The sequence below is a fragment of the Erinaceus europaeus genome, chromosome 10, assembly GCF_950295315.1.
Source record: "Erinaceus europaeus chromosome 10, mEriEur2.1, whole genome shotgun sequence".
NCBI classification, from domain to species: Eukaryota; Metazoa; Chordata; class Mammalia; order Eulipotyphla; family Erinaceidae; genus Erinaceus; species Erinaceus europaeus.
The window spans coordinates 93,511,935-93,536,813 of NC_080171.1; the positions used below are offsets into that span (position 1 = coordinate 93,511,935).

The 24,879-nt window shown below is 43.1% G+C and overlaps 1 protein-coding gene across 1 annotated transcript in view; it reads left to right on the forward strand.

The window, feature by feature from the left end:
• The first annotated feature begins 18 nt into the window (after positions 1-18).
• MORN5 (MORN repeat containing 5) overlaps positions 19-24,879 on the forward strand; it is a 51,570-nt gene continuing 26,709 nt past the window's right edge. Inside the window, exons 1-4 of the mRNA XM_007540009.2 lie at positions 19-122; positions 2,152-2,299; positions 5,684-5,795; positions 14,681-14,812. Coding sequence (XP_007540071.1) covers positions 76-122; positions 2,152-2,299; positions 5,684-5,795; positions 14,681-14,812 — 439 coding nt within the window. The 5' untranslated portion in view covers positions 19-75. The remainder of the gene's footprint in view (positions 123-2,151; positions 2,300-5,683; positions 5,796-14,680; positions 14,813-24,879) is intronic.

Consider the following 24,879-nt stretch of genomic DNA (forward strand, 5'->3'; position numbering starts at 1 on the left):
CCCGCCTAGTTGTCATAGTGAGGAGTTGAACATCAAGACTGGGACCCCTAGGGCTGGAAGCCATAGACTGGCGCTATGGAATACACTGGAAGCCAATATATTGGGGAATTTGTAGATGGGAGGTAAGGGATTCATTTAATTTTCTGTCTTGTAAATATTTGTAATTGGAAAAAGAAAGTTGACTTTTTGCCTTCTTGAAAAAGATTTGTACCACTTTCCTTCAGGATTACCCATTAAAGTAAAATTTTATAGTTCAGGGAAGGAGATACTCAGAGAATTATGGAAAAAATTTGCTCAAACACACATCTAATAAATATTACAGCAGAGTTTCATTCTCTATATACTTGTGTGCATTTGTGATCTGCAGATTTTACATATGGAGGTAAAAAGCCAGGAAGTATCTAGAGGCTTAAACATGCCTGCGGTTCTGTGTTCAGTCCCCAGCATAATGTGTGGGGTGATGCACAGAGTGATGCTCTGGCTTGTCTCTCTGTTTTTATGTGAAACTCTCTCATAAATAATAAATACCGTATTTTAAAAAATAAGATCCTTGCTCTCATGGAGCTTACAGTCTATTTGGTCTAATGCCAATAAAGAAATAAGTGAGAAGATAACTTCAGATAGTGGATTTGTCTGAATCTTCCCCTGCTCACAGCAACCCTGACAGAGTGGGGGAAGTGAGACTCAGAGTAAAATCATAGCTTGCCCAAGTCGACAGTAAGTTGGGACTGGCTGTAGAAGATCTTTAAACAATGACATCCAGTTGAAAATCTTAACAAGGAAGTAGGGTCTAATATCAGAATAAAGATTTAGATAAAGACTTTGCTGAGAGGGAGTCGGGCAGTAGCGCAGCGGGTTAAGCGCATGTGGCGCAAAGCTCAAGGACCGGCATAAGGATCCCAGTTCGAGCCCCCGGCTCCCCACCTGCAGTGGAGTCGCTTCACAAGCGGTGAAGCAGGTCTGCAGGTGTCTATCTGTCTTCCCCTCCTCTCTCCATTTCTCTCTGTTCTATCCAACAACGACGACATCAATAACAACAATAATAACTACAACAATAATAAAAACAAGGGCAACAAAAAGGAAATAAATAAATATTAAAAAAAACAAACAAACAAACAAAAAAAGACTTTGCTGAGAATATCTGTGATCTCAAACAAAATGATAAAAGAATGAAGTCTTTCTCTTACATCTTGATGCAGGTTTTTTTTTTCATAAGTTTGTACATTTTTTCACTGAAGTAATATTACATTATATGATGTAGGAGTCAGGTGTCATGGGGAAGCAAAATGATTTTTGAGCTCTTAATATATTCTGGGCATTTGCTATAGTTTCATAGATGTATTTCTTTCAATTGGGGCAGGTATAGCAGTGTTGTCATTACCCCACCACCACCACTACCACCACTCACACATACATACTCTACAGATGAGAAAATCAGGCTGAGAGAAGTGAAGGAACTTGCCCAATGTTACACAGACACAGAGGGGTGGAACCAGACTTGGACTCTGTCATTCAGATGCAGTGTCTTAACATCCAGGTTGGACCCCATGCCACAGAGATTCCTTCTGTCTTCCATTCAGATGTTTATAGAACACCTGTTTATGAAGAAATGTTATTGGGACTGGGTGGTGGTGCACCTGGTTGAGCGCACATGTTACAGTGCTCAAGGACCCGGGTTCGAGCCCCTGGTCCCCACCTGCAGAGGGAAAGCTTTGCAAGTGGTGAAGCAGGGCTGCAGGTGTCTCTTTTTCTCATTCCTTCTCTATCTCCCCTGCCCTCTCGATTTCTGGATGTCTCTATCCAATAAATAAAGATAATAAAAAAAATTTTAAAAGACGAAGAAGAAGAAATATGATTCACGGCCAGGGATGTGGCACAATGGATAATGCTTCAGTTTGATCCCTAGCATCGCATGTGCCAGAGTAACATGCTGGTTCTCTGTCCCATAACTAATTAAATAAATATTGAAAAAGAAGAAGAAGCATGATTCTAAGAGCTGTGAATATCATGGTTTCAAACTTTTATTACCCAGGACAGACAAGGTGTACAGCTAACAAGCAAGGTAGAAAGGCTGAGAAATAGTTCCTGCTCACTCCCCTGAGCCTACTAGCTCTGATCCTCCCGTTCAGTGTTTTTCCTTTGTCCTTGCAGAATGGAAGGCAAAGCTGAATACATCCTCCCAACTGAAACAAGATATGTTGGGGAAATGAAGGACGGCATGTTTCATGGTCAAGGAACCCTGTACTTTCCCAACGGGAGTCAATACGATGCTGTTTGGGAAAAAGGATTGGTGGTAAAGGTGACTGAACTGGGATAGCTGACTGAAAAGCCTCAGCCAGGAAGATACCCACCCACCCATCCTGAACACACACATCACCTTCTACACACAACTCCTTCCATTTCTTCGTCTTCCTTTCTCTTGATCTCCCAGGGTCCTGACATTATCTTCCTCTGAATCCAAAAGATTCCCCAGAGAGGCCACTATGAGTTTGAATTCTGTTACGCCATAAATTGGGTGTCCTGGAATATTATTTGATTGCTGCTATAACAGATTACTACAAACTCAGGCTGGGGAAATAGCATAATGGTTATGCAGAAGACTTTTATGCCTGAGGTTCTGAGATGCTAGATTCAATCCCAACACTACCATAAGCCAGAGCTGAGCAGTGCTCTGGCCTCTGATTCTTTCCCAGTATTATTATTTTAAAAATAATATTAATAATATTGTTTTAATAATAATAATAGTTGTTACAAACCCTGGGCCTTGAAACAACAGAATTATTAGCTTACACAGTTCTGGAATGCTGGAGTCTAAAAGAAATCAGTAGTACCACATTCTTTTTAGAGGTTCAATGGAAGATTCCACTTCTTTGCCCTTTTATTTTTAGCTTTCTTGTAATTGATTGTTTTGCTTATATTTATTTTGTGAAGTCAAGTCCTGACACTTGTGCAATGTCACCTCTCTGGGCCACATGCTTTTATCATTCAGATAGAAATAGAGAGCTGGAAAGATACCACTACCTGGTGTCACAGAACTTCCCAGATGGTGCCAAGGCTCAAACCTAGGCCACATGTATGGCAAGATATGCAACCTACCTGATTAGCTCTTTCTCTCTAGCCTTCTTTTCAGCTTCTAGAAACTACTTTTAGTCCTTGGCTCAGGGCCATGGGACACTCTGATTGTGGTCTCTATCATTACATCTCCAGTTCTCTCTCTTTCTCTCCTTTTCTCACTTCCTCATCTTCTCTGACTCTGACCCTCCTGCTACCCTCTTTCCTTATGATTACATTAAGCCCACCCAGATAATCCAGGACAATCATCCTACATCAAGATCCTGAAATTAATCACATCTGAAAGTTCATTTTCCCCTTTATTTGAATTTTACTAGGGGTTTAGTATAGTTGTTTGCACATGGGTACTATGTCTCATCTCATCACTGTAGATGTCTGCAAAATACTCTCACACCCCAGCCTAGGTTATTTTCTACCGTCATGTATCAGGACCCCAATCCTTCTCTTCCAGCCCCCTCCTTCACCTTCCTCTCCAGAGTTCTTTGCTTTGGTACAATACACCAAGCAAGTCCAGTCCAAGTTTTACTTTGTGTTTTCCCTTTCTGTTCTGTTGTTACCAGAGCCACTGTTCCACTGTTGAACCTGGGACTTTGGAGCCTCAGGCATGAGAATCCATTTGTATAATCATTATGCTATCTACCCTCCACCTTCTGTTCTTTTTTTTTTTTTAATGGCACATGTCTTTTATTTATTTATTTATTTACTTTTGTTATTGGATAGAGACAGAGAGAAATTGAGAAGAAGGGGAGATAGAGAGGAAGAGAGACAGAGAGATGCCTGCAGACCTGCTTCACTGCCTGTGAAGCGACTCCCCTGCAGGTGGGGAGCCAGGGGCTCAAACCAGGATCCTAACCGGTCCTTGCGCTTTGTATCAGGTGCGCTTAACCTGCTGCGCTACCACCCGACTCCCTACCTTCTATTCTTGTTTCTTAAACTCTGCCTCAGAGTGAGATCATTGCATATTCATTCTTCTTTTTCTGAATGATCTAACTTAACATAATTCCTTCAAGCTCCATTCACAATGAGGTAAAGTGGGTAACTTTGTCATTCTTAATAGTTGAGTAATATTCCATTCTGTATATATACCACAACTTGCAGGTTCATTTTGTCCCCTAAGATAGTGTACTCGTAGGTTCCAGCAATTAAACATAGACATCTTTGGGGAACCATTATTCAGCTAACTACAGGTGTGTAAGACACCTCCTGGGATAGTTGTGAGAAAGAGGTAATTTATATACTTGCTCAGTAGACACTCAGTAAATGTTAATTCTTTTTTTTTTAATTTTTTTTATTTAAGAAAGGATTAATTAACAAAACCATAGGGTAGGAGGGGTCGTAAATGTTAATTCTTACTTGTACTGCCACCACCAGTACTTTATCTAGCATAATAATCTAATCCAAATAATTTGGTTTTTTTTTTTTATCATTGCTGGAGCTTCACTACTCTGGGATGGCTTTTTTGAGGCAGAGACAGAGAGAAGTACACTGAAATTTTGCCCAGTGTGTTGGGGACAGGGCTCACACCTGGGTTGCTCACATGGCAATGCAGCACACTATCCAAATGAGCTGTTTTGCTGGCCCTAATTCAAGGATTCTTAATCTGGGACTTGTGCGCCAAGAATAGGATTCAGGAAATTAGTGAAACCACCTGATTTATATACAAAAATGCACACGGGAGTTAATTTTTCTCTGGGGAATGATCTGTAGCTCTCATTGTTTTTTACTAAGTTTGTAGAGGGGGTGGCAACTCATGACCAAAAAAAAAAAAAAAACAAACTATGAGACACTCCTTGTTACACAGTTTAGAGAAAAGCCTCAGGAAAGGGATGTGACTTACCCAAGGTCACACAGAGAGCTAATAATATTGGAATTTCCACCCATGCTTCCTGATAACCAGGCAAGTGCAATATCTATACCCTGAGACTTTCTTCACTACTAAGGCTACAAAAACAGAATGTTTTTGGGCAAAGAGCCATAGCTTTTTAAACTGTAATGCTAGTAGAACATTTTTGAAAAAATATTTTTTCCTTGCCATATAGGCTTTTAAAAAATATATTTATTTCTTGGATGGGTGGAGACAGCCAGAAATCAAGAGGGAAGGGAGTGAGAGAGAGGGACAGAGACAGAGAGATACTGGCAGTACTGCTTCATCACTCACAAAGTTTTCCCCCTGCAGGTGGGACCAGGAACCAGGTCCTTGCGCATTGTAACATGTGCGCTCAACCAGGTGCACCACCACCCAGCCCCTGAACATTTTTTTTTCTAGTAAACATATTTTGTGTTTACTATAGACCAGGCACTAACCGCTTTACTTTGAATCAGGCCTACTAAGTACCAACCTTTATTATTCTGTTTTTAGAAATGAAGAACCCAAAGAGTAGGGAAGGTAAGTCATCTGATCAAAGTCACACAGTGACCATAGCACATTTTGAGTGCCAAGCACAGAGCTTAGTACTGGAGACCTATTCCTTCTCATTACCACAACCATAGTAATGCTGGTAGTTATCATGTCCTATCTGCTACAGTAAGAATCATTTCTTCCCTTGAGGTCTGTCCTTGGAAAAGGAGTTTCTGGTTTCTCAGACAAGTGTGTGTGTTCCTTATCTTCCAGGGTACATACACCTTCGCAGATGGGCTACAGTATGATGACAAGTTCTGGCATTACTGCGACAGCTATGATCGGAGGTTTTATACTGAGATCTGCCATGGCCTGAAGCCTGCAGGTACCCAGTGTCTGTCCCTTTTCATCACACCCAAACTGAGAGGGAAGCAAAAGACAGTTTTGATTTTTTTAATTTTTTATTTGTGATGATTAGTAAGTTACAAGATTGTAAGAGTACAGTATACAGCTCCAGACCACACCCACCAACAAAGTTCTCTGATCCTACCCTTCAATCTCAAACATAACCTAGTAGTTTTCACAAGTCTTAGAAATAGTTGCTTGCTTCTGTTTTTTTCTTCAAGTTCATGAGTATCACTTTTCTAGATTTCACATATGAGTGAAACCATCTGGTAGTTGTCTTCCATCTCTTTTTTTTTTGCCTCCAGGGTTATCTCTGGGGTTTGCTGCCTACATTATGAACCCACTGCTCCTGGCAGCCATTTCCCCTTTTTGTTGCCCTTGTTGCTGTTGTTATTGTTGCCATTGCTGTTGTTGTTGCTGGATATGACAGAGAGAACTCAAGAGAGGGGAAGAGAAAGATAGACACCTGTAGACTTGCCTCACTGTGTGTGAAGCGAACCCCCCCCCCCATGCTGCAGGTGGGGAGCCGGGGGCTTGAACTGGGATCCTTGTGCTTTGAGCCATGTGCGCTTAACCCACTGAGCTACCACCTGACCCCCTTCTTCCATCTCTTTGCTTATTAACTCAATTATCTCCAGTTCCATTCATTTTGTTCCAAAGGACATAGTATCATCATTTTTATGGCAGAGTAGCATTCCATGGAATGTGTATATATATGTGTATATGGGATATATATATATCCCATAGCTTCTTTAACCAGTTGATGGGCATTTAGGCTGCTTCCACTCTTTGGCTATTGTGAACAAAATAGTTACGAGAATAGGAGTGCACATATCCCTTCGAAATAGCATTTCAGTGTCCTCTGGATGAATGCCTAAGAGTGGTATTGCTGGATTATAAGGAAATACCATTTTTATTTGTTGAAGGACTCTCTAAGATGGTTTTATTTTAATATTTAATTTTTTATTTCTTATTTATTGCCACCAGGGTTGTCGCTGGGGCTAAGTGCTTTGAATCTGCTGCTCTTGGTGGCCATTTTTTTTTTTTGATAGGACAGAGAGAAATTGAGAAAGGAGGGGAGACAGAGAGGGAGAGAGAAAGACAGACACCTGCAGACCTGCTTCACTGCTTGTGAAGTGCCCCCCTACACACAGGTGGGAAGCCAGGATCCTTGCATGGGTCCTTGTGCTTCATACTATGTGCGCTTAACTCAGTGTGCCACCGGCCAGCCCCCTCATTTTTTTAAGACATATTTATTTATTTATTCCCTTTTGTTGCCCTTGTTGTTTTATTGTTGTAATTATTATTGATGCCATTGTTGTTGGATAGGACAGAGAGAAATGGAGAGAGGAGGGGAAGACAGAGAAGGGGAGAGAAAGATAAGACACCTGCAGACCTGCTTCACCACCTGTGAAGCGACTCCCCTGCAGGTAGGGAGCTGGGGGCTGGAACTAGCATCCTTACGCTGGTCCTTGTGTTTTGCGCCACATGCACTTAACCTACTGCGCTACCACCGGACTCCTTTCATTTTTGTTTTTACAGGCACTTTTTTGGACTGGGTGGGTAGTGGTATGCCGGATTAAGCGCCCTTGTTACCATGTAGAACCCAGGCTCATGGCCTCAGTCCCCACCTACAGGGGAGGTGGAGCTTCATGAGCAGTGGAGCAGGGCTGCAAGTCTCTCTGTATCTCTTTCTCTACCCTCTCTCCCGCTATCTAACCTCCTTCCGTCTTAATTTCTGGCAGTACTCAAAAAGAAATATCTGAAGGAACTTTTTCTCATATTTGAGATGCTTAGGATATATTGTATTGTATTTTCTATTGAAGTATTATTACAAACCTCTACAGAAATTAATATGCCGGGGGTAGGGCAGTAGCATGCTGGGGGCAGGGCAGTAGCATACTGGGTTAAGCACACACATAGTACAAAGAACAAGGACTGGTGCTAGGATCCTGGTTCAAGCCCCCAGCTCTCCGCCTGCAGGGGGATTGCTTCACAAGCAGTGAAACAGGTCTGTAGGTGTCTTTTTCTCCTTCTCTGTTTTTCCCTCCTCTCTCCGTCCTATCCAACAACAACAACAAAAATGGAAAAAGATGGCCACCAGGAGCAGTGGATTTGGAGTGCAGGCACTGAGCCCCAGCGATAACCCTGGAGACAGAGAGAGAGAGAGAGAGAGAGAGAGAGAGAGAAAGGGAAAGGGGAGGGAAGGGAAGGGAAGGGAAGGGAGGGAAGGGAAGAAATTAATATGCTATGAGGTTGGGCAGCAGTATACTCAGTTAAGTGCACATAGCATCTTGCCCAAGGATCCAGGTTCAGAAATCCCCCTAACCCTACCTGCATGAGTAGTGAAGCAGGTCTCAGGTGTCTATCTCCTCTTCTCTCTCAATTTCTCTCTGTCCTGTCAAGTAAAAATTACAAAGTAGAAAGAAAAAAAGAAGAAAGGAAACAATGGCCACCAGGAGCCATGGATTTGTAATGCTTGGCACTGAGCCCCAGAGGTTAACAATGGTAGCAGTTAAAAAAAAATGCCTCATCCTCATCTGGGAGGAGGTGCAGTGGGTAAAGTATTGGACTTGAGGCATGAGATCTTGAGTTCAATCCAGGTATAACATATCCCAGAGGGATGCTCTGTCCCCCATTACTTAATGAATAAAAATATATATTTAAATATTCTTATTTTATTAAATATTTTAAATATTTTTATTTACTTATCCCCTTTTGTTGCCCTTATTGTTTCATTGTTGTAGTTATTATTGTTGTCGTCCTTGTTGGATAGGACAGAGAAAAATGTAGACAGGAAGGGGAGACAAAGAGGGGCAGAGAAAGATAGACACCTGCAGACCTGCTTCACCACCAGTAAAGTGACTCCCCTGCAGGTGGGGAGCCGGGGGTTAGAGCCAGGATCCTTACATGAGTCCTTGCGCTTTGCACCACCTGTGCTTAACCCACTACCACCCGACTCCCTGAATAAAATATTTTTAAAAGAAGCTAACATACCTGATTGTTTTCATTAACCAATATAAGAAGACCTACCATGTGTAAGACTCTGAACCATGAGCAAGGAGCTTTATGCAGTGGTTACCCAGCCCCCCAAAGGACAGGGAATTGCAGGAACCACAAATTACAAGGAACAAAGAATTTATTCTGACCTTCCAATCTGAGTACTTTTACTCAGGTCTCAGCATTCTGAGATATTCAGTACACAGGGCAGCATAACATAGAGGCACACTAATCCCTCCTTCTTTCCTTTCTTTCTTTTCTTTTTCTTTCTTTTTTTTTTTTTTTGCCTCCAAGGTTATTGCTAGGGCTCAGTGCTGGCACTACAAATCCACTGCTCCTGGAAGCCATTTTTTCCATTTTTTTTTTTTTTTTTGGATAGGACAGAGATAAATTGAGAGGGGAGGGGAAGGTAGAGAGGGGGAGAGAAAGACACCTGCAGACTTGCTTCACCACTTGTGAAGTGACCTCCCTGCAGGTGAAGAGCCAGTGACTCGACTGTGCAGGTCCTATGTTTCATATTATTTGCACTTAATCCGGTGTGCTGCCGCCCCACACACTGCCTCTGTCTGACCCTTCTTTCTCTCTTGATAATTCCCCCACTATTGGGGGGAGGGGGGAGATGCACAGTCAGTCCCTCTCTTTCCCTAATATCAGTTTCACATGTAGGTTATAGAGCTTGGCATCTGGCTGCTTCACACTTTGCTGTTCTTGAACAAGTTACCTGACCTTTTTGAGTCTCTGGTTTGTTTATCTATAAAATGGAGATTCAGACTTGCTGTGAGAATGAGGTGAAATCATAGGAGGCAAGTGCTTAGACTAATTGAGTGCTTAGGCACTCAATTTTTTTTTTATTTCTTTATTGGGGAATTAATGGTTTACAGTCACCAGTAAATATAATAGTTTGTACATGCATAATATTTCCCAGTTTTCCACTAGGTTCTCCTCTGCCATCAGGGCACTCAATTAAGTAGCATCACTTACAGTAATTTCCTAATTCTTGTCCACTTGACCCAGGCCTTGCTTACAGCTCTGCCTTGTTTGCACCTGTTCCAGAGGATCTCCTGAATGACGTATCATGGCTCATCCCTCTACCAGGCACCTTCAGTGTCTCTCCTAGACAAGCCTTTTTTTCCCCCATGTGGGACTAGAGATTGGGGGTATGTTTCATGCACACTGCTGAGCTGCATTCTTGGCTCTGTGTGTGTGTGTGTGTGTGTGTGTGTTGTCATTAGGGCTTTACTGCTCTAGGCTGAAAGAGAAAGAGGTCAAGACTACAGCATTGAGGTTTCCTCCAATGCAGAGGGTCTGGGTTTGAACATGTCCAAGTAGGTGTACTGTCTAGCAAAACTATCGTGCCAGTCATAGTCCAGTTTAAACTTTATTTTGTGTGTGAGAGAAGGCTAAGCTGTGCTCCACCATGCATGAGATTCTATTCATTTTATATCTGTTTCCCATTTGGGGTACAGAGGATTGAACCCTAGATTTTATACAAGCAATGACATTACTCTATCCCTGAGCCATATCCTCAGCTTGACCTACCTTCCCTCCCCCTCTTTCCCGTCCTCTCTCTCTCTATCCTCTCCCTCACCACCACCCCCATTTCTTTTTTCTTTTCTCTTTCTTTCTTCCTTTCTTTTCCACTAGGGTTATCACTGGGATTTGGTGTCTGCAGTATGACTCTACCACCCTTGTGATGGTCAGTTTTTCCCTTATCTTTTTGATAGAGGGTGAAAAACTGAGAGAGAAGGATAGGTAGGGAGAAAGAGGGGGCTGGAAAAATAGATATACCGGCAATACTGCTCCACTACTTGTAAAGCTCCCCCTCCTGCAAGTGGGGACCAGGGCTTGACCCCAGGTCTGTACATGTGTATACTCTGCCGGGTGCACCATCACCCAGTCACAGCCTGACATTTCATTCTGTCCATGTGACTAACTCTGACGCATCCTCAGGATCTCTTTAACTCTCAAACCTGGTTGCTTGTTGTGCTCGCAGAAGTGAGGTTAGAATCAGAAGAAGACAGGATTGTCTGATTGCTAAGACTGTTCATAGAGTCATTTTCTGGAAGCTCTTTTTCAAGCACTGGTCCCCCTGCTTTTGTCCTGTATTCTGAATAGGGAGCGTTTTTGTTATTGTTGTTGTTGTTGTTTTGTTTGTTTGTTTATTTTTTGAGATCCACTATAACCATTATGTTTAATGTGATTCCAGTAACTTGATATTTATCTTTCTCATTGCTAAAATGAATCTCAAATCCAGGATGCTGCAACTGGCTTCAGTGCTTTTTTTTTATTTAATTTTTTATTTATAAAAAGGAAACATTGACTAAACCATAGGATAAGAGGGGTATAACTTCACACAATTTCTACCACCAGAACTCTGTATCCCATCTTATTTTGTTTTTTAATTGAAGGTCTTTTTAAATTTTCTTTTATCTTATTTTTACTTATTGGATAGAGACAGCCAAAAATCAAGAAGGAAGAGATAATAGAGAAGTAGAGAGGGGACTGGCCTGTAGCGCAGCTGGTTAAGCACACATGGCGAAAGGCGCAAGGACCGGCTTAAGGATCCTGGTTCGAGCCCCTGGCTCCCTACCTGCAGGAGAGTCGCTTTACGGGTGGTAAAGCAATTCTGCAGCTATCTATCTTTCTCTTCCCATCTCTGTCTTCCCCTCTTGATTTCTCTCTGTCCTATCCAACAACAACAGCAATGATAACAACAACAACGATAAACCACAACAGCAACAAGAGGGGAAAAATGGCCTCTAGGAGGCCACTCGTAGTATATGTACCAAGCCCCAGCAATAACCCTGGAGGCAAAGAGGGGTGGGGAGAGACACCTGCAACACTGCTTCACCATTTGCAAAGCTTTCCCTCTGTAGGTGGAGGCTGGGGGTTTGAACCTGGGTCCTTGTACATTGTACGTGTGCACTCAACCAGGTGTGCCACCACCCATCCCTCGGGAGTTTTTTTTTTTTTTAATGTTTATCCATTTATTTATTTATTTATTTATCCTTTTGATGCCCTTGTTGTTTTTTATTGTTGATGTAGTTATTATTGTTGTTGTTATTGATGTTGTCATTGTTAGATAGGACAGAGAGTAATGGAGAGAGATGGGGAAGAAAAGAGAGAGCGAGAGAAAGACAGATACACCTGCAGACCTGCTTCACCGCCTGTGAAGTGACTCCCCTGCGGTGGGGAGCCGGAGCTCGAATCAGGATCCTTACACAGGTCCTTGTGCTACATGCCACTTGCGCTTAACCCTCTGCGCTACTGCCCGACTCCCCCGAGGTTTTTTTTTTTATTTACTTATAAAATAAAAAATATTGATAAGACAGTAGAAGAGGAGTACAATTACACAGAACTCCCACCACCAGAATTCTGCATCCCACCTCCCTGAGTTTTTATTGTTGTTTTTTAAATTCATTTATTTATTCATTCCCTTTTGTTGCCCTTGTTTTATTGTTGTAGTTATTATTGTTGTTGTTACTGATGTCGTTGTTGTTGGATAGGACAGAGAGAAATGGAGAGAGGAGGGGAAGACGGGGAGAGAAAGATAGACACCTGCAGACCTGCTTCACTGCCTGTGAAGCGACTCCCCTGCAGATGGGGAGCGGGGGGCTCGAACTGGGATCCTTACGCTGGTCCTTGAGCTTTGCCACCTGCGCTTAACTCGCTGTGCTACCGCCCAACTCCCTGTTGTTGCTGATGTCATCATTGTTAGATAGGACAGAGAGAAATGAAGAGAGGAGGGGAAGACAGAGAGGGTAAGAGAAAGATAGACACCTGCAGACCTGCTTCACTGCCTATGAAGCGACTCCCCTACAGGTGGGGATCCGGGGGCTCGAACTGGGATCCTTACGCCAGTGCTTGCGCTTTGCACCACCTGAGCTTAATCTGCTGCGCAACCGCCCGTCTCCCGAAAGTTTTTTTTTTTTTATGATATACTTACTGTATCTTTTTTTCCCCAACTCCAATATCACTTTAATGATGAAATGCTGACTAAGAGAATTTTTTGTTTTTCACAGAGGCACATTTTCCACATTTCTACAAAATAGCTATCTGTACATTTCACCCTCAACCATAATCCCGCATTGGGATGTAGGTCCCCAATCTTCCTTCCTTCCTTTATTTATCTATTTATTTATTTTTTAAAATACTTTTTATTGGGAGTCGGGCTGTAGCGCAGCGGGTTAAGCGCAGGTGGCGCAAAGCACAAGGACCGGCATAAGGATCCCGGTTGGAACCCCGGCTCCCCACCTGCAGGGGAGTCGCTTCACAGGCGGTGAAGCAGGTCTGCAGGTGTCTGTCTTTCTCTCTTCCTCTCTGTCTTCCCCTCCTCTCTCCATTTCTCTCTGTCCTATCCAACAACGACAACAACAATAATAACTATAACAATAAAACAACAAGGGCAACAAAAGGGAATAAATAAATAAAATAAATATTTTTAAAATACTTTTTATTTTTATTTATTAAAATTTTCCCCTTTTGTTTCCCTTGATGTTTATCGACGTTGTTATTATTATTGTTGTTGTTATTGCTGTCATTGTTGGATAGGACAGAGAAATGGAGAGAGGAGGGGAAGACAGAGAAGGCGAGAGGATGATAGACACCTGCAGACCTGCTTCACTGCCTGTGAAGCGACTCCCCTGCAGGTGGGGAGCTGGGGGCTGGAACTGGGAACCTGGTGCCAGTCCTTGCTTTGCGCCACGTGTGCTTAACCCACTGTGCCACCTCCCGGTTCCCTACTTATTTATTTCGGTTGGAATTTCAGTTGCGTGGTTGGGAAACAAACTCCAGTCACACTCACCAATCTTCTTTTAGTAGTCCTCCTGTCCCCTTCTGAGTACCCAACTTGGCTGTGATAGACTATATTCCATTGAGGATCCAGCCTATATTCTCCTTTGCTTCGTGTCTAAGTGCCATCTGTGAAATCATCCAGTATTTGTCTTCCTTCTGGCTTATCTTGCTCAACATTATTCCCTCTAGTTCTTTTTTTTTTTATTTTTTTAAATCTTTAAAATTTTTTTATTATTTTATTTTATTTTTTAAAATCTTTTTACTTATTTATTGGATAGAAACAGCCAGAAATTGAGAGGGAAGGTGGTGGTGGAGAAGGAAGAGAGACAGAGAGACACCTGCCACACTGCTTCACCACTCACAAAGCTTTTTCCCTTAGCAGGTGGGGACTGGGGGCTTGAACCCAGGTCCTCGTACATTATTACATGTGCACTCAACCAGGTGTGCTACCACCCAGCCCCCATTCCCTCTAGTTCTATACATGTTGTAGCAAAGGAGAAATTGTTCTTTCTTCCAGCTGTGTTGTATTTCATTGCATATATATATATATATATATTCCACAATTCCTTTAACCATTATCTGTTGCTGAACACTTGGGCTATATCCAAATGTTAGTTATTACAAATAGAACTGCCATGAACGTGGATGTGCATAGATCGCGTAAGGAGTATTTACCTAGTAGTAGAACCAGATACTCACATGAATAAGCCATTGAAAGTGAACTTTACAGAAGATCTGAATTTGGATTTGGTCTTTTTTTAAAAAAAAAATTCATTTATTCCCTTTTGTTGCCCTTGTTGTTTTATTGTTGTAGTTATTATTGTCATCATTGTTGGATAGGACAGAGAGAAATAGAGAGAGGAGGGGAAGAGAAAGATAGACACCTGCAGAACTGCTTCACTGCCTTTGAAGCAAGGCCCCTGCAGATGGGGAGGGGGGGGGGGCTCGAACTGGGATCCTTAAGCTGGCCCTTGCACTTTGTGCCACATGCGCTTAACCCTCTGCACTACTGCCCGACTCCCTGGATTTGGTCTTTTTGATGAAATAACTTATCAATTATATCCTTTCAAGGTATCTCTCAACTCACCAATATGGACCCACCTAGAAAAATCCCTAATGGATTTTATGATTGTGGAGATGGCTTCTATAATCCGAAAACAAGGATTGTCAAGGACTATCAGAAGCGATTTCTGAGAAATGCAGGTATGTTTATTCTGACACCTTATGGCTTATGTGTTCTCTCATCTACACACAGGTGTATACAAATGTATACCAACAAAATGCATGCATTTGGGGAGAAAGAGCTTCTGCTAATAAAATCCAAAAATTGATTCTAGGTGTGTGGTATAAAGGGTAAACTGGAAGTGAAATGTCAGTGCTGCAGTGACATTGACCTGAGCGACAAGCAAAACTGACAAGAGTGTGTCTTTCTACTTCTGTCTACCTTGAAGCACCCACCTGGGGGCTAGCTGGCATTGGAAAAATATCATCCATGTAATCCCAGACCTAGCACTGTAAAGCCTAGTGTAGAAAGTCTGGAACGAAGAGTAAGTAGCAGCTTCACAAATGGATCATCCAGCCTTTTTATCGTTCAGCATCCATATGTGCTCACCTGGTCAAGTGCACACATTACAGTGTGTAAGGTCTTGGGTTCAAGCCCCTGGTCCCCACCTGCATGAATGGTGAAGCAGGGCTGCAGGTGTTTCTCTGTCTCTCTCCCTCTGTATATTCCCTCCCCTCTCAATTTCTCTCTGTCTCTATCCAATAATAAATAAAAGATTTAAAAAAAGAAGATACCACATCTATGCTTTTTTTTTTGACAAGTACAACTGACATTCACTCTAATACAAAGATGCCTTCTATACACTTCCATACACTCTAATACAAAGATGCCTTCTCCCTTAAGAGCAGACATATGAAGTAGCAAGAGCCATTGTTCCTGTATTTGAGTGATGGGCGTTCAAAGTCTTATCTAAATAGTCTTATCTAAAAGCCACTGTCAATCTTCTGTGAAATAATAAGGGTAAAAAAGGAAATGAAAGAAAAGAAAAACAAATTAGATAAATGACACAGATATCAACACACACATTTTGCCTCCAGGGTTATTGCTGGGGCTCAGTGCCTGCACTGTGAATCCACTACTCCCAGCAGCCATTCCCCCACCCCTTCTATTTTATTCGAGAGGACAAAGAGAACTTGAGAGGGGTTGGGTAGATAGAGTAAACACCTGGGGGGTGGATGATAGTACCTTTTCCTAACAGAGGGAACAGCATGTACAAAGACACAGAGGCACATAAAACTTGGGGTGGCTGGGGAATCAGAAACCATGGTACCTAGAACTCTGCGCTTCTTCTTCTTCTAGCATTTGCCCTGCTTCCATAGCCAGTCAACAGCATCAGGTTGAGCCTGATGTAAAGTTTCGAGACCTCCTTTGAATCTGGAGAGGTGGCAGTCGTTGACTATGTGGGTCATAGTCTGTCTGTAGCCGCAGGGGCAGTTCGGGTCGTCTCTGGCTCCCCAGCGATGGAACATAGCGGCGCACTGGCCATGGCCTGTTCGATAGCGATTGAGGAGGGCCCAATCATAACGTGCTAGGTCAAAGCCGGGTTGACGCTTGCAGGGGTCTGTGACGAGGTGTTTGTTCTTTACCTCAGCTGACTGCCAGCTCTGTTTCCAAGAGACTGGAACAGAGAAGTTCAGTGTAGGTGTAGGAGACCAGATTGGGTGACGAGACGTCAAGCATTGAACAGGGTGGGCGAAGATATCTGCGTATATTGGCATGTCCGGTCTAGCGTAGACGTGGGAAATGAACTTAGATGATGCCGCATCCCGACGAATATCTGGTGGGGCGATGTTGCTAAGAACTGGCAGCCATGGAACCGGGGTGGAACGGATGGTTCCAGAAATTATCCTCATGGAGGAATATAATTTGGAATCGACCAAGTGGACATGGGGGCTACGGAACCATACTGGGGCACAGTATTCTGCAGTGGAATAGCATAATGCCAGAGAGGATGATCGTAGTGTGGAAGCGTTCGCGCCCCATGAGGAGCTGGCCAGTCTTGCAATGATGTTATTCCTCGTGCCCACCTTTGCTGCAGTTTTTATGAGATGTTCGTGAAATGACAGAGTGCGATCGAGAGTAACGCCAAGATAGACTGGCTGGGCTTCATGCCGGATTCTCGTATTGCCAAGCTGCACATTAAGCTCACGCGAGGCCGAGGCATGGTGTAGATGAAAAACAGATGATACCGTTTTTGCAGTGCTAGGGATTAGTCGCCATTTTTTACAGTAATCAGATATCAGAGACATGTCTTTCGTGAGTGTTTCCTCGAGGATGTCGAACTTGGATGCCTGAGTTGCACAGCAGATGTCATCGGCGTAGATGAACTTCCTTGAAGAAGTTTCTGGGAGGTCATTGATATAAATATTAAATAGCGTAGGAGCCAGAACAGAGCCCTGGGGGAGGCCACTTGAGACAAGTCTCCATCTGCTAGACTTGTCACCCAGATGTATCTTCTGTTTTGGAGAACAAACGATATAGTGTTGGCCACCCATGGAGGCAGGCATCTTGAGATCTTGACTAGGAGACCATGGTGCCAGACTGTGTCATAGGCTGCTGTGAGATCAACAAAGACAGCACCCGTCTTTAAATTCTTCTGGAATCCATTTTCAATGTAAGTTGAGAGGGCCAGGGCTTGTTCGCAGGTAGATCTTCCTGGGCGGAAACCAGCCTGGGCGGGTGATAGGAATTTCTCTGTAAGATGAGAAATACGTGACAGAAGCAGCCTCTCAAGGAGTTTGTAACACACGGAGAGGAGAGAAATTGGTCTATAGCTGGCGGCCAGTGTTGGGTCTTTCTTTGGTTTCAAAACCGCTATAATCTTCGCATGACGCCAAACTTTGGGCATAGAGTCAGATTCCAAGATGTGGGACAGGAATGAAGCGAGCCACTTCTTTGCCGCAGGACCCAGGTTAAGAATGAGTTCTGGGGTGATGTTATCATAGCCAGCAGCTGTTCCCGGTTTAACCCTCTTCAAAGCGTCTTCCAGTTCAGACAGTGTAAAGGGAGAGATTTTTGGAGATGGACAAGATAACCGGAAGTGGGATGACCACTCATGGGAAATTTCTCTGCGGTCAAAAGCTGCATCATCAGTTGGCTAGATGAAGCACTGAGGGTTTGGGGGCTATGTAAAGTCTGTGTAATACTGTCATTATGGATACAAGTCATTCTATGTTTGTCCAAACCCATAAAATGTACACTTACTGTCAGCTTTGGATGTTGGGTGGTTTTGATGTGTCATGTGGGTTCATTAGTGATGACAAAAGTACCATTCTGGTTGTGGATGTAAGAATACAGAAGGAATACTATAGCCGTACATGTGTGCGGGGGGAGGGGGGGCAGTTGTGGGAAATCTCTATATCTTCCTCCCCCCACCCTCTCTCTCTGTTGCTAAAGCAACAGAAATTGATTTTCACACAATTCTGGAGGCTAGAAGTCCAAGATCAACATGTTGATGGGGTTGGTTTCTTCTGAGGAAGCTCTCTCTCTTGGGCATGCAGATGACTATCTTTCCCTGATGTGTTCACATGGTCTTTCCTCTACTCTTACTGATGTCTTACTCTCCTCTTAGGAGGGCATAAATCATTCTGGACTCATCCATATGTCCACAATTACTTTACTAGTCTCTTCACAATTGTTATCTGCAAATACAGTGATATTTTGAGGAAATTACGCCTATGGATTTTAGGAAGCATGATGCAGCCTATAAAAGCATCTTTGTATATACTGGTGGAAATGTGCTTTTTGTTTGTTTGTTTTCATTTTTGTACTATGAGATATGTATTTTGTGATGTATCAGCAATCTCCCTTCCTTCCTTCCGTTTTCTTTTTCTTTTTCTTTTTCTATTCTTTTGGCCAGCTTAGCTCTGATTTATGCTAGTGCCAAGGACTGAACCTGGGACCTCCAAGCATCAGGCATGAAAGTCTGTTGCATAAGCCATTGTGTTATTACCCCAACTCTTCCTCTTTTTTTTCCTTTTAAACAAAACTTACCACCTTTTCTTACACTCCTACCTGTCTTCTACCTCTCAGATAAACCTTACTTCTCTTATAAGTGCCCACTAGTTTATTTTTTTACTTATTTCATTTTTTAAATTAAAAAAAAATTTATTTATTTATTCCCTTTTGTTGTCCTTGTTTTAGTGTTGTTGTTATTGATGTCGTTGTTGGATGGGACAGAGAGAAATGGAGAGAGGAGGGGAAGACAGAGAGAGGGAGAGAAAGATCAACACCTGCAGACCTGCTGTACCGCTTATGAAGCAAGTCCCCTGCAGGTGGGGAGCCAGGGGCTCAAACTGGGATCTTTACGCTGGTCCTTACGCTTTGCACCACCTACATTTAACCTGCTGCGCTACCACCCGACTCCCTATTTCGTTTTATTAATTCATCAATTGTATAGCCTTATTTTGCTCCTATGAGTGAAATAATCAAAAACCTATTGTTTTCCTTCTACCTTATTTCACTCCTTTGATTTTGCAGCAAATGGCAACATTTTACATTTTTTCCTATCTGAATATATGTGTCATATATATTTTCTTCATCCAATCATCTATCCATAGCTACTTCTGTTGTTTTCATATTTTAGCCATTACAGGGCTGTAGAGATTGTGTAGCAGCCCACAGGGCTGCATATGAGAGGTCCCAGGTTTGATCCCTGGCACCACCAATAGTGAAAGCCAAATGGTGCTCTGACCAGAAGCAAAAAAAAACCAACAACAACAAGCAAATAAATAAATATTAAAAATAAAATTGCCATAAACCTTGGAGCAAATATATTTTTACTGGTATTTTCATATCTCCTAACTACATATAATTTTACATATATATATATTTATAAATTAAGGGTGTTTTTGGTTTTGTTTTTGCTTTTAACTAGAGCACTGCTCAGCTCTAATTTATGATGGTACTGGGGATTGAATTTGGGACCTAGGAGCTTCAGGCATGAAGGTCTTTTTGCATAGCCATTATGCTGTCTTACCAGCCCTCAGTTTTGTTTTGAACCTGACTACTCTAAAAAAAAAAAAAAAATCAAAGTCTGTTAGTCATCTGGGAGGTTGTGTGGCATAGAGTGCTGGACTTGCAAACATGAGGTTCTAAGATTGATCTCTGGCATTGCATTTGCCAAAGTGCATCTCTGGTTCTCTCTCTCTCTCTCTCTCTCTCTCTCTCTCTCTCTCTGTCACATTAAATAAATAAAATAAATACTTTAAAAAAAAGAAAAAGAAAAAGGCTCACATGGGGTCAGGGTGGTGGTGGTGGCACATCTGGTTAAGCACACATGTGCAAGGGACCTGGGTTTGAGCCCCGCTTCCTCCTGTAGTGGGCAAGCTTCACCAGTGGTGAAGCAGGTCTGCAGGTGTCTGTCTTTCTCTCTCCCTCTCTCTCTTTTTTATATTTATTTATTATTAGATAGAGACAGAGAGAATTGAGAGGGGGAGGGAGAGAGAGAGAGGGAGAGAGACACCTGCAGCCCTGCTCTACCACTCACGAAGCTTTCCCCCTGCAGGTGGGGACCAGGGACATGAACCTGGGTCCTTGTGCACTGTGATGTGTGCAGTTAACCAGGTGCGCCACCACCTGGCCCCTTCTCTCCCTCTCTATCTTCCCCTCCTCTCTCTATTTCTCTTTGTCCTGCCAAGTATAATAGAAAGAAAAGGGAAAAAAGGTGGGGGGAGGTCGGGAATAGCCACTGGGAGTCGTGGATTCATATTGCTGGCACCAAGCCCCAATGATAACCCTTGTTGCAATAAAAATATTTTTAAAATGTATCACAGTAAGGGAAGGCCATTTTTAGGAAATCTGGAAAAAGAGACAAGTACTGATGGTTGTTTAGTCAACAAATACTGACTTCAGGCTCTAGTAGCAGCATCAAAGAATCTTATTTCTGCTGAGAATCTGAGATTTCCTAAAAACAGTCAATATCAATTTACTACTCTGATGACAGAGTTGCCCTTAAAGTAAATCCTTAAGCACTAGACGGTCCTTCAGATGACTCTAGTCCTGGGTAACACCATAGTAGCAACCTCATAAGAAATAGTATTAGGGGCTGGGTGGTGGCACACCTGGTTGAGCGACATGTTACAGTGTGAAAGAGCCCATGTTCAAGCCCCTGGCCCCCACCTGCAGGGGGAAAGCTTTGCAACTTGTGAAGCAGGGCTGCAGGTGTCTCTCAAACTCCTCCTTCCCTCTCAATTTCTGGCTGTTTCTATCCAATAAATAAAGATAATAAAAAATAAATAAATAAAGAGATAGTATTAGACTTGCATATTCAAGCTAATCATGGCTGAATACTGACTCACCAACACTGTAAGAGCAATTAAAATTCATCATTGTTTATGGAACTAAGTTATGGATACATAGCAATAATTATCTAATAAATACACTAGATCATTGCTTAAGAAAAAGAGTCTTCTCTCTAGGGGAGCAGGAAAAACAAACAGAAGGTAAAATGGGTTGTCACAATGTAAAATTGCTAGAGGAACATGTAGAAAGGAGACCTCAACCTGGGGGCAGGAGTAGATAGCATAATGGTTATGCAAAGAGACTTTCATGCCTGAGGCTCCAAAGTCACAGGTTCAATCCCCTGCACCACCATAAGCCAGAGTTGAGCAGTGCTCTGGTAAAGAGAGAGAGAATGAGAGAATGAGAGAGAGAGAGAGAGACCGCCTAAACCTGGAGGTCTGCAGAAGTGGGTGTGTTGGGGGGAAGTGTCTTGGAAAAAGCAAGATACAGTCTGAAACCTAAAGAACATACCTAAGTGGTAGGATTAAAGACAGAGGGAACAGCATATTCTAAAGGATTAGAGACGGGAGAACACTGCACATGTAGGGGTTTACATGAAGTTCAGGAGCTGAGATAACACTGTCAGGAGAAAAGCATGAAAGGAAGCCTGAGAGGTATGAAGGGTAAGGGTAGCAGCAAAGACTCTGGACCCACCAAGGATAGGAGGGGAACAAGGGCTGGTTCCAGGCTGGTAGAGCAGTAACTGTTCAATGCTTTTTTTTTTTTTTTTTACTTACTCTATTTCATTTATTCATCACTCCAGTTGAGTTACATTACAGAATTTGTCAGTATTAGAACATAGATTAATGATACACATTGTGTCTCTTGAGGCTGTTGTTTAAGTGGGGCGGGGTGGGAGGTTTGAGATATGGAACCAGTGAGATATCTCACCTGGGAGGCTGCCAGCTTTGCCACGAGTAATGACCTGGATTTCAAACCCTGGTATTCTACCTGGGAATACTGTGGCATAGAGGAAAACTTCAGAGCTATGGTATTTTCCCCTCTCTGGCTATCTCTCTTTCTATCTGAAAAAAGGCATATCCTGGAGCTGTGAAGTCCTACAACAACAACAACAAAAAGATACTCCAGAGGTGACTGAGGATGTAGCTGGTAGAGACTATGGTGGCCTTTGAACAATGCAGTCTGCTGGGCCTGATGACCCTGGCACTGGTTACCAGGTCATTGTGGATCCTGGCTGAGTCCATAAGAGCAGGAAACTAAAATTTCCCCCGAAGTTAGAAGTCTCCATCATGGGTGACAACTTTATACTGGAGTGGAACAAGTGAATCTGTCAGCCCTTTAGAAATAATTCTCTTATTACGTACAGCGTAGTGAGCAGAGGGGAGTCAGGTTAGCTAGAAGATCCCTCTGACATGGGGAGATGGGGAGAGAAAAACATCTGAGGGACCCCAGGGCAAAGAGTGGTAGCACAGAGACCTAGCTCAGTTCTCAGGCTGCCTGCTGGCTGACCTTGGGCAGTGCTTTTGCTCTCTGGGCCCCTTCCTCTCCATCTGTAAAATGAAGATGTAAGCCTGGATAATTTCTAGGGACCTTTCAACCTTAAGAGTCTATGATGGGGGAGAAAGGTAGCCAAGGGGTATTTTGATTCTGATATTATAGGACAGATCAAATTTGAAGGGTCTTGGAAACCACTAAGAGGGACTGTCTGTCCACCCTCACCTAGTCATTACCCTTGACTCACTTCATCCTGCCAGGGACTGATTTGGGCTTCTGTCCATCTTCTGATTTCCCCTGTATTCCAGTCTGCCCCCATAAACAGTATTTCCTGCTGGATCCTGGAGGCACAGAGCTGCTGAGTCGTGTGGGCCTGAGGTGGGTGACTGAGGCCATCTCAGAATAAACACAGCTGCCTAAGCCACTGCTATTATGAAACACGTGCCACCTGGGTGGCTCAGAGCCTGTTTTTATATAGGGAGTCATGGACTGGGGCGCCAGCAGGAGGGTTGCTCTGGGTTCACCTTCTATCTCTGAACTGCTCTGATCCTCCTCAGCAAGCAAAGTTGGCTTTAGATTTGGACAATGTGGAGCTGCTAAACTATCAATTGCAGAGATGCAAACATGCTTGACAAATTCAAGCTGGCTAGGCTTGGGTTTTGAAGAATGCCTTTCTTAATGGTGTTGGGTGTATGGGTGTTGCTGCATGCTTGTTGAGTAGCCAAGAGAATTTAAATTAATTTTCCCACTCATCCAAAAAAAAAAATTTTTTTTTGAGTGACTATAACATGCCAGGCTTTGAGAGCCCTTGAGTGTGGGTGGCTCTCAGTCCTTTGTACCCTGGTTCTCAGTAAGAAATGATTTACAAGTTGGGGGATGGAACACCTGGAGGAGCACACATGTTACCATGCTCAGGGACCCAAATTTAAGCCCCCAGTCCCCACCTGCAAGGGAGAAGCTTCACAAGTGGTGAATCAGTTTTCCAAGCGTCTTTCTTTCTTTTTCCTTCTCTATCTCCCCCTATCAATTTCTGTGTTATCAAGTAAAAGAAAGAAAGAAAAAATGGCTACCAGGAGTGGTGGACTCATCATACAGACACTGACGTCCAGTGATAATCCTGCTGGCAATTGAAAAAAGCAGGAAGGAAGGAAGGAAGGAAGGAAGGAAGGAAGGAAGGAAGGAAGGAAGGAAGGGAGGAAGGAAGGAAGGAAGGAAGGGGAAATTATTTACATCACCATCTAGTACAAACAAACACACATGCATGTGTGTATATCTTATTACTTTACATGCCATGTCTGGGATCTTTTCTGTTCTACTTAAGATTTTTCCCCATCACATCACTGGGGGGAAATAATAATTTGCAAGACAGTAGTTGTCAGACAAATACAGTCTCTCCTTTCTTTGTGGTAGATGTCTGCCCACCACTTCTACCACTAACTGAAATCTTCCTCTACCATATACCCTCCCTAGTCCCTATTCCTCCCCCTTTTAGAGTTCTTAACTGCTACAGTAGACCACAACTAGTCTACGTTTCATCCTGTGTGTTCCTTTTTTTTTTTTTTCCTTCTGTTTCTTAAGTTCTACTTGTGAGTGAAATCAGTTAGTATTCATTCTTCTCTTTCTGGCTTATCTCACTTAGCATGATTTCATGGGTTCCATTGAAGATGTAGCAAAAGATAAAATGTCCTCAGTTCTTTCTAGCTAACTTTTTTAAAAAGATATTTATTTATTTCCTTTTGTTGCCCTTGTTGTCTTTTATTGATGTAGTTATTATTGATGTAGTTGTTGTTGGATAGGACAGAGAGAAATGGAGAAAGGAGGGGAAGACAGGGGGAGAGAAAGACACCTGCAGACCTGCTTCACCGCCTGTGAAGCGACTCCCCTGCAGATGGGGAGCCAGGGGCTCAAACTGGGATCCTTACGCCGGTCCTTGAGCTTTGCCACCTGTGCTTAACTCACTGTGCTACCGCCCAACTCCCTGTTGTTGTTAATGATGTCATCATTGTTAGGTAGGACAGAGAGAAATGGAGAGAGGAGGGGAAGACAGAGAGGGTAAGAGAAAGATAGACCCCTGCAAACCTGCTTCACTGCACTACTGCTGTGGGTTAAGTGCAGGTGATCCCCCTTTTTTTTTTTTTGCCTCCAGGGTTATTGCTGGGGATCAGTGTCTGCATCATGAATCCACTGCTCCTGGAGGCCATTTTTCCCCCTTTTGTTGCCCTTGTTGTTGTAGCCTTGTTGTGGCTATTATTGTTATTGTTGATGTCATTCATTGTTGGATAGGACAGAGAGAAATGGAGAGAGGAGGGGAAGACAGGGGGAGAGAAAGACACCTGTAGACCTTCTTCACCACCTGTGAAGTGACTCCCCTGCAGGTGGGGAGCCGAGGCTCGAACCAGGATCTTTACACCAGTCATTGTGCTTTGCACCACGTGCGCTTAACCTGATGCGCTACCACTCGACCCCTAAA